General features: G+C 43.7%; 1 protein-coding gene across 1 annotated transcript; it reads right to left on the bottom strand.

Moving 5' to 3' along the window:
- Positions 1-212: 212 nt before the first annotated feature.
- On the bottom strand, positions 213-9023 carry LOC103281013 (zinc finger protein with KRAB and SCAN domains 7). The gene is made up of 6 exons (XM_008121628.3): positions 8891-9023; positions 5445-5898; positions 5169-5262; positions 4399-4475; positions 4099-4219; positions 213-1940 (listed from the first exon to the last, which is right to left on the bottom strand). The coding sequence occupies exons 2-6, from the start codon at positions 5859-5861 to the stop codon at positions 994-996; spliced, it is 1656 nt and encodes a 551-aa protein (XP_008119835.1). The 5' UTR covers positions 5862-5898; positions 8891-9023; the 3' UTR covers positions 213-993.
- Between the last annotated feature and the right edge of the window lie 594 nt (positions 9024-9617).

Below are 9617 nucleotides of genomic sequence, written 5' to 3'. Positions count from 1 at the left end.
CCTCCTCTGGACACCTTCCAGCTTGTCAACATCTCCCTTCAATTGCGGTGCCCAGAATTGGACACAGTGTGATTCCAGGTGTGGTCTGACCAAGGCAGAATAGACGGGTAGCATAACTTCCCTGGATGTAGACTGGCTTTTTTTTTTTACTTGAGTGATAACCATAAGACAACAATTTCAATAATGTAGAAAGAAAATACTTTTTGCAAAAATATATTTCAACTTTTAATGAAATTAACATTATAGCAAAAAATGCAGGTTCAATACATTATATAGAAGGAAAAGTGTCTAGTTGTAAAGACAACCGTGTGATCCTCAGGACGCATCTGATTCTTAGTAGGACTAGTGGGGCCTATGAGACCCTAACTAACCCCTAAGAGTTATTCTACCTTGCTGTTTTACTGCCAAAATAGGACTATAAAATGCTGTATGAAGTGCTCTATCCCCAAGAACTGTAGTAGTCCTCCCCTCCCAATGTTTCCAATGGTGACAATGACATTTCCGTTTGCCCCAAATGGCAGATGCAGTGTCTCTTCCAGTCTCCCAAAATGGCAGTCTGAATAATGAGCAGGAGAGCTCAGGGACACCAAGGTTAAGGTAAAGCTTTTCCTCTGACATTAAGTCCAGTCATGTCCAATTCTGGAGGTTGGTGCTCATCTTCATTTCTAAACCGAAGAGCCAGCATTGTCTGTAGACACCTCCAAGGTCATGTGGCTGGCATGACTGCATGGAGCGCTGTTACCTTCTCACTGTGATCTACTCACATTAGCATGTTTTCGAACTGCTAGGTTGGCAGAAGCTGGGGCTAACAGTGGGTGCTCACTCCGTTCTCCGGATTCAAACTGCTGACCTTTGGGTCCACAAGTTCAGCAGCTCAGTGCTTTAATACGCTGCACCTCCGGGGGCTCCTATCAGGGACACTAAAGCTGCCCAAAATCTGGTAGCAGAAACGCCTCAGCTCTGTTGTTGGCGTACTACTCCTGATTTGAATGGCTACTTTGTTGTGTGAGTTCCTTGATGGCAAATCAGATGTGACTTCCGACGAAAGCTCTTTCCGCACTCCAAGCATGTAAAGGTTTTCTCCCCTGAGTGAACTCTTTGATGATCAGTGAGATTGATCTTCTGCCTGAAGCTTCTTCCGCACTCCAAACACTGAAACGGCTTTTCGCCTGTGTGAACTTTTTGATGACGTGTTAGGTTTGTCTTCCGAGTAAAGTTTCTTCCGCACTCCAAACACTGAAATGGCTTCTCTCCAGTGTGGAGTCTTTGATGACTACTGAGGTCTGTCTTTTGACTGAAGCTTCTTCCACACTCCATACACATAAATGGCTTCTCTCCTGTGTGAACTCTTTGATGGCGAATGAGGTCCGTTTTCTGACTGAAGCTCTTTCCACACTCCAGGCATTTAAATTGTGTATCTACAGAGTGACTTCTTTGATGAAAGGTGAGGCGCAGCTTCTGACAGAATGTCTTTCCACACTCCAAGCACTGAAATGGTGTCTCTCCAGTGTGAGCTGCTTGATGATAAGTCAGTTGCCTCTTTCCAGCGAAGCTCTTTCCACAATCTGAACATTTAAATGATGGGTGGCTCTTCTGATTTGTTGGATGGGAAATCTGGTCTTTGCTAACTCTGCTGATCTTTTCCCACTCCCTGCCTTTGGGAGACATTTCTTCTGTATGAATACTCATATGAGCATCAAAGTTTTCTCTACCACTGAAGCTCTTTCCACAAATACATATATTTATTTCCATTTCTCTCTGAGTTATTTCTGGGACTGTGATTCCATGGACCACCCCACTCTGAGAAGCTGATGCTTCCTTCTGCTCTTTCCCACCAGCATCAGGTGTTCTTCCTTTTGGTCTATTCTCTTTCAATTTGTCTCTTTTGAACAGGCTCCTGCTTGGTTCCTCTTCCTTCTCCTCCAATTGCTCATCAGCACCTAGAACAGAGACAGAGCTGGTCAGAACCTCAGAGGGGAATGGAGCCTGGCCTCAAGACTCAATTCCTTAGTTGCCACCCACTTGGGAGATTGGACCTGATTCTTTTCATGGTTTCTGTAGACAGAAGAGGTCCACTGAGCCCCTCTTCCCAACTTTTTCCATAGAAGATAGTTGCAGAAGTAAGTTACAGGATTTCGTAGCCTGAAGAACCAGTGGTGGCTTAGACGGGTTTTCCCCTCTTCTCCCCCGATCCCCTTTCTGTCCCTTGGGTTTTGTCCCTTTCCTTTTATACTCTAAGGCAGTGGTTCCCAACCTTTTTTTTTAACCAGGAACCACTCTCCAACATTAGTACCAAAAGGGTTGCGAATCAGTTTTTGCTCAACTTTAGATTTGGTTTGGTTATTTGGGGTGCTGATTCAGAAAATTGCATTGATCACATCAGTTGTAGTTTTAGATACAGAACATGCCATTCAGTAGATGCCATCTGCTCGCCCACAGAAAACCATATTTAACGATCTAGAACCAATATGGTCTATCCAACACAATTTTCTGAATCGGCACCCCAAATAACCCCAGGAATAGCCCTAAAAACGAAGACACCCAAGGTGCCCCCGCTTCCAGGCGCCACATGGAACAGTTCTGCTCAGAGGGAGGAAGGAGAAGCAGCAGTCAGGAGACTTGTTGCACCTTTTGTGGGTAGTCAGCCTCTCTCCTACCTTGGCCTTGGGTTTCGCGAGACCAGTCACTCGCGTTGCAACAGTGTCATAACAGTGAGGCCATGGACCATATTTTAGTTCTTGGAGACCACTGGTGGTCCATAAACCACAGGTCAGGAACCACTGCTCTAAGGACATAGACAGGAACTATCTGAATTTTTTCATACCTTGGGGTGTGAAGGATCTTTTTTGCAATAGCAGAGAGCAAAATCTTTTTCTAATAAATGTATCTGAATATTTTTAGCTCCATTGATATTTTTATACTGCACTTTTCAGCTATATGCAAGATAGCCAATGATGAATAATGATAGGTTAGTAAAAATGAAGAAAGCTAGGTATGTGTAGCTTGCAGCTCAGATAAAGGGAAAGGGCATAAGTATTTGGTGAAAGAGGTGTTATTCCCACAATGAGCCTCAAAGACACCTTATTTTATTTGTTTACTTTATTTATTCCCCACCTTCCTCCCCGAGGGTGGTCATCTTAACAAAGTATTTTCAGATCTTGGGAAATTCCTTCCCTATAGTTGAGAGTGAAGCAAAGACCCTCTGTGTTTTCATGTCTACAGTTTTTGTGGTTTTATATTCACAACAACGAAGAAAATCATATACAGGCAGTCTCCAAGTTACAAACATTTAACTTACAGTTAAGAACAGGGGTGATATAACAGGAAGTGAGAGAAATCTACACCTCAGAAGGGAAATTCACTCCCGAAAGAGTTCTTATCCTGTGGAAAAGGTGTCTCCGCTGAAGCTTTATCACAATTCTTGTTTCCACAACAAGCCAAATTTTTCAAAATCCAGTTATCACAGGGACAGAAAGTGAGATGAAATCTTCTGAACAGGGGCACAGCCAGAAAACAAACACCACATGTTTGCTATCCAGACACTTAAAATGTACCTGTTCTGGCTTACATACAAATGTAACTTAAGAACAAACCTATAGAACCTATCTTGTTCTTCACTTGGGACTGCCTGTATACATAGGTGGCACTAAAGAACACACACAACGAACCTAAATATTCTACACACAGCAAAGAGCGTACTTTCTTGTTTGTTCTGTTCATTCATTTAGAAAGAAAATATTATTGCTCTCCTTCTAATAGTAGTACAACAGCTCCCTATCTAAGGGATGAATTGTGTGACTCCCAATTCTCAAGTGTGAAGCTAGACAAGTAGGAACTCTAACCAACCAACGAATTATATCCCACAGTTCAGCAAATTAGGTGATGTAGCACCACTTCTCTAGATCTCAGCTTCTTAAATTCTCGGTCCCAGCCACAAATGGGGTCCCTCAATGTGGTCGCAAAAAATTTGGCCACAGTAATATTTTCTTGACGTATCATTAGGACAAAAGGAAGAAAGAGGGGAATGTAGCTATCTAAAATACAAAAGGTTTTACAAGGTAATAAGGATTGTTGGTAGGCACGTATTTGAGGATTTACCCAGAGAAAACACAAGCTTGAAAGTCTCTTCCATGACTTCCCCATGAAGGGCCCTTTGGCCCGTGTCCAACAGAGCCCACTCCTCCTCTGTGAAATCCACAGTCATGTCCTCAAAGGCTACCTGAAGAGAAACAATGGATTAATGAGCTGGAAATGTCCTAATAAAAAAGACTTGGAGTAGCCTGATTGAATTTTAACCTTTGAACAAGGTCTTCAGAGTGGGCATCTTCCATTTAGAAGAAGATTCCTCCATGCCCAGGAAAAGCGTCAGGCTAGCCCTCCAGGGGCCCTTTCCCTCACCTGATCCAGCTCCACGGAAGCTGAACCATAATCAAGAGATGGACTTGTAAATGTGGGTTGCATCCTTGTTTCTTCTCCTGTGAGGGACACAAAAAGGAGAAAGGCAAGTTATGGACCACACTATATTTCTAACTGAAGTATTTCCATATCCTCCCAAACACAAGACAGAACCAAGACAAACACACACAGGAGAGATGTGGGATTGAGAACAGCTTCTGGTTTGGTGGAGAACTGATATCATTAGAAATATATGCAAGCCATAACAGAAGGAATCAGCTCAAGGAAAAGAACACAACCCCAGGATGTTTTGTTATTTATTTACTTCTTTGAGCCCTTCCTTTGTTGTCTCTCCACTCACAAGGCCCTCAATGTAATCTACAGTGGCTAAATATTTAGTTTAAAATAGTTATAATCCAAGCAAGACTCCTGCTTTAAAGTAATTTAAAATGCAAATTGACTTAAGAGACTAAAGGATTAATGAAACACTAGTGAAAAAAGGTTGGTCTAAAAGAAAGATAAGGAAAAACTCTCTTTAAGCATTTTTTAAAAGTACAGAAAACTGGTTGCCAGTTAGTCATTTTACAGTGTCACAATGAGAATTTATTTATAATTCTCATCAGGGAGAGAAATTAGAACTTTCTTAAGGGGTTTTCTGAGGTTGAGGAGGTGAGGGACAGTCCTTGGAATTGGAGGGTGGGAATAGAGAAAGCCATACAGCCTGCATATTTTCAACATGCTTGAGACAATAAAAGATCCCCCTTCATTCTCACCCAATAAAGTAGAAATTCTGTCCCAGTCTGGCAGGATCCAACTGGTCCCAGATGAACACTGTACTGCCTTGGTTTTCTCTTCTGTAAAGAAAACCTTAACCAAAAGCAATAGGAAGAATCACATTAAGAAAAGAATGGAAGAGAACAAAACCAAGGCACATCATGCCTGCTTTGAAGGATTTCAAGAAGAAATTGGGTGTACAGCAGGGAATTTGAAAATATCCTTTAGCAAAAGCATTCCAATCTTTTTGAAATGACCAGGATGAACCCTCTCACCTGCTGCTCCTTGCTCTGCCTGCCCTCTTCTGCTTGGCTGAGGAGGAATCCTTCTGCCAGGGCCACGGCCTGGGAGCTGCTCTCTGCCCCGCACTCTCTCACCCAGCGCTCCATCTCTGCAGGAAGGATGGCCAAGAACTGCTCCAGCACCACCACGTCCAGCATCTCCGCCTTGCTCTGTGTTTCTGGCTGGAGCCATTGACAACAAAGTGCATGAAGCTGGCTGCAAACCCTTCGGGGCCCCTCCACCTCCTTGTAGCACAACCCCCTGAAACGCTGCCGCTGTAAATCCGAACTGAACGCATTCTCCTCCAGGCTTTTCTGTGTGGTTCTCCCCGCAAAGGTTCCATTAGACTGAGGCTGCACAAGTGGAGGGCCTTTTCCTAGGTTAGACTCCACAGAGATTTGCCCTCCCATCTTTTCAGTCAGATTTTCCACCTGTTGCTAGATTCTCCTGCAAGGTAAAAAGATTGGGGAAATTACTGAAGATAGAGAGGGAGGGAAATAAAAGCAGGCAAGAGGTTTCTGTGAGAGAGATATTACGGAGACGCCAATGTTCTAGGAAGGGGTCTCAGAATCCCATTCAAGTTGGATGTTGACTCCTTCAACCAATCAGTCTTTATTATAGCCTATAACAGGCATGAGCAAACTTTAGCCCTCCAGGTGTTTTGAACTTTAATTCCTACTGGCTGTTATAGGAATTGTGGGTGTTGAGGTCCAAAACACCCAGAGGGCCCAATTTGCCCATGCCTGTCTATGACCAGCAGCATAGTGGAAAATAAATGTAGCAGAGTTAACTAAAATAGACAACAGAATAATAAGAAATAATATAATAATATTATAATATTAATAGAAATGACAGCAGAAGGGTGCTGGTTGGTGCCTAGTTTTGTCAAATAGTCCCTGAAAATGCACAAAATGGAGTGATATTGAATGGAATTGTTCCCTACTCATCTGAAAAGAGGAAGGAAACATAAAAAGAATCAAAACACCTTGGCTCCTCTGTTTATAAAGAAAAGGAATTCCAGAACATTTGGGTGGTTCTCTTCTCCTGGATCAAAAGCCAAACAGTCCATTCCTTTCACTGCTTCTCAAAATTAATAAGAACATCATCCCTGGCCTTGTCTTACTTAACTGCTGAGTATACTTGCCCTGTTTGGCAGAAGTCTGCCCACACAAAGCAGGTGAACATAGCATTGAATGAAACATGCAGAATAAGCACAGGATGTCTCAAACCTACACTTGTTGATAAACTCTACAAGGTAGCTAGCATTGCCAGCTAGCTTGTAGAGCAGCAATGGGAAGTTGCTGCTAACTGGGAGAGAGATACGGTTGAGCACTGTAAAAGCTACCCACTGCATGGCTATCAGCCTCCTCCCAGTAAACTCAAATCAAGGAAAAGCTTCATGAGAACCACCATTTCTCTTAATGTTCCCCCAGCAACAGCAAGAGTATCCTTCTGGGCAGCTAAAACAGAAAATCCCAACTGGATGGCCCCCCATGATGGTCTTCCTCCAGGGATAAACCAAGAATGGGCAATTTAAAACATGGTTCTTCCAGTGTGCTTTCGAATAAGCGAAGGCACTACAGACCCCTTGACATGCTGCACTTTATCTCTTGTCCCACCCCATCCTATCTCTAACTCTAAGAAATCTTGGGACACTTGTCCAGGCACCTTATTAAACAGTTTAGCTATTATGCACTTTGTTCTGACCCCTTCATTTTATCCTTCGGTGGTGAAATTATTTTTATAACTTTTTATCTTGTTTCTATGGTTTTATTTGTATTATTGTGCTTGAATCTGTTTTATTTATTGTTATACTGTTACTGTTATTTTATTGTTTTTCTTTATGTTTTAACTTGTTTACACCTTGTTTTCTTTTGGGCCTGGCCCCATGTTAGCCACCCCGAGTCCCTTCGGGGAGATGGTGGCGGGATACAAAAATAAAGTATTATTATTATTATTATTATTGTATGACACAGCAAACAAGATAGATATGCTGGATTTCGTATCACAAAATCACAAGTTGAACACTTCCCAAGTGTCTAGGACTGTGTGATGTATTTTCGGATGATGCGCGCAGATCCCAGTAGGGTGGCCTTTTGCAGTTGACAGATCGTAATTTTGTCAATGTCTATTGTTTCCAAATGCCAGTTGAGATCTTTTGGCATGGCACCCAGTGTGCCCATCACCACCAGGACCACCTGCACTGGTTTCTGCCAGAGTCTTTGAAGTTTAATCTTGAGGTCCTGATAGCGGATGAGTTTTTCCTGTTGTTTTTCGTCAATGCGACTGTCAACTGGGATGGCAACATCAATGATCTAAACCTTTTTCTTTTCCACAACAGTGATGTCTGGTGTGTTGTGTTCCAGAACTTTGTCAGTCTGGATTCGGAAGTCCCACAGTATCTTTGCGTGCTCATTTTCCAATACTTTTGCAGGTTTGTGATCCCACCAGTTCTTTACTGCAGGGAGGTGGTACTTAAAGCGTAAGTTCCAATGAATCATCTGGGCCACATACTTGTGCCTCTGTTTGCAGTCTGTCTGTGCAATTTTCTTACAGCAGCTGAGGATATGATCAATGGTTTCGTCAGCTTCCTTGCACAGTCTGCATTTTGGGTCATCAGCTGATCATCTTGGCCTTAATTGCATTATTACTATTATTATTATTAACTTGGAAGTCCCTGAACAGACTCAGAAGCGGAGTGGGAAGATCAAAAGACAACCTGGCAAAATGGCACGACCTAGAGCAGTGGTTCTCAATCTGTGGGTCTCCAGATCTTTTGGCTTTCAATTCCCTGAAATCCTAAGAGCTGGTAAACTGACTAGGATTTTTGGGAGTTGTAGACCAAAACACCTCGGGACTCACAGCTTGAGAATCAGCGACCTAGAAGAATCCTCCACCTTGTGCGACTGTGGAGCAGAACAAACAACTCAGTATCTGTATGCTTGCCCACCATGCCCTGGCTCATGCACAGAGGAAGAACTGTTTGAGGCTACAGACAATGCGGTCGCTGTTGCCCGTTTTTGGTCAAAAGATATTTAACCGCTTGTGCTCCTTCTATTTGTATCAGTTTTATACTTGTGTTATTTATGCAATGCTTTTGACACGAAATAAATATAACTGCTTCTCTCTCTATTAGCTCAGGCCTGGGCCAACTTGGGCCCTCTCGCCAGGTGTTTTGGACTTCAACTCCCACCATTCCTCACAGCCTCAGGCCCTTTCCTTTTCCCCCTCATCCGCTTAAGCGGATGAGGGGGAAAAGGAAGGGGCCTGAGGCTGTGAGGAATGGTGGGAGTTGAAGTCCAAAACACCTGGAAGAAGGGCCCAAGTTGGCCCAGGCCTGTTTTAGCTCCTCCAAAGCCATACAAGGTTTCTCCCTCCTCCTCCTCCTCCTCCTCCTCCCTCCCTTCACCTGAGCCTGCCTGCCTGCCTGCCTGCCTACCTTCAGGATCCCTTCTTTTCCTCCAAAGTCGGGAGGAGGGGGACCGCAAGAAGGACGGACCAGAGGTTCCCTTTTGAGTGTGACACTTCCTGCTTCCGCTCAAGTGACCGAGGCCATGCCCCCCACTTGGCAGGACCAATGCCGGGCCTTTCCAAAGGGGGCGTGGCCTGAGAAGGAGGAAGTCTTAGGGATTAGATCCAGTCTAGGACAACTTCAGAACAAGAAAGGCGCTGCAGAGAGATTCAACTACAGAGAATTCATCCATAGCGAAGCCCTCCATGAACCAACCTGGACCCAGAATACTATTTGACGAGACAGAAATGCTGGACCACTCTCACAAACATCATGTCAGACTACACAGAGAAGCCACTGAAATCCACAAGCAGGTGGACAATTTCCACAGAAAGGAGGAAACCATGAAAATGAACAAAATCTGGCTACCAGTATTTAAAAACTCTAAAATCAGGACAGAAAACAAAGAACAAGACGAAGAAAACAGGAAACAATCAAGTGCCAGTTAACACCTCCCAAACAAAGGATGTCTCCAGGCAAGCAACAGCCAGGCTAGTAAAGGTAAAGGTTTTCACCTTACATTGGAGGCTTTTAAAGAGGCTAGATGGCCATCTGTCGGGGGTGCTTTGAATACGATTTCCTGCTTCTTGGCAGGGGGTTGGACTGGATGGCCCATGAGGTCTCTTCCAACTCTACTATTCTATGATTCTATGAA

This window comes from Anolis carolinensis, chromosome 2 (assembly GCF_035594765.1).
Source record: "Anolis carolinensis isolate JA03-04 chromosome 2, rAnoCar3.1.pri, whole genome shotgun sequence".
Taxonomy (NCBI): domain Eukaryota; kingdom Metazoa; phylum Chordata; class Lepidosauria; order Squamata; family Dactyloidae; genus Anolis; species Anolis carolinensis.
This window is presented reverse-complemented; position numbering and strand designations above follow the sequence as displayed.

Coding starts and splice junctions, on each gene's coding strand:
- LOC103281013 (XM_008121628.3), bottom strand. CDS start 5,861: ATGGGAGGGCAAATCTCTGTGGAGTCTAACCTAGGAAAAGGCCCTCCA. Junction 5,263..5,444: donor GGCAGAGCAAGGAGCAGCAG/GTGAGAGGGTTC, acceptor CTTTTGGTTAAG/GTTTTCTTTACAGAAGAGAA. Junction 4,220..4,398: donor CTTCCGTGGAGCTGGATCAG/GTGAGGGAAAGG, acceptor GTTTCTCTTCAG/GTAGCCTTTGAGGACATGAC.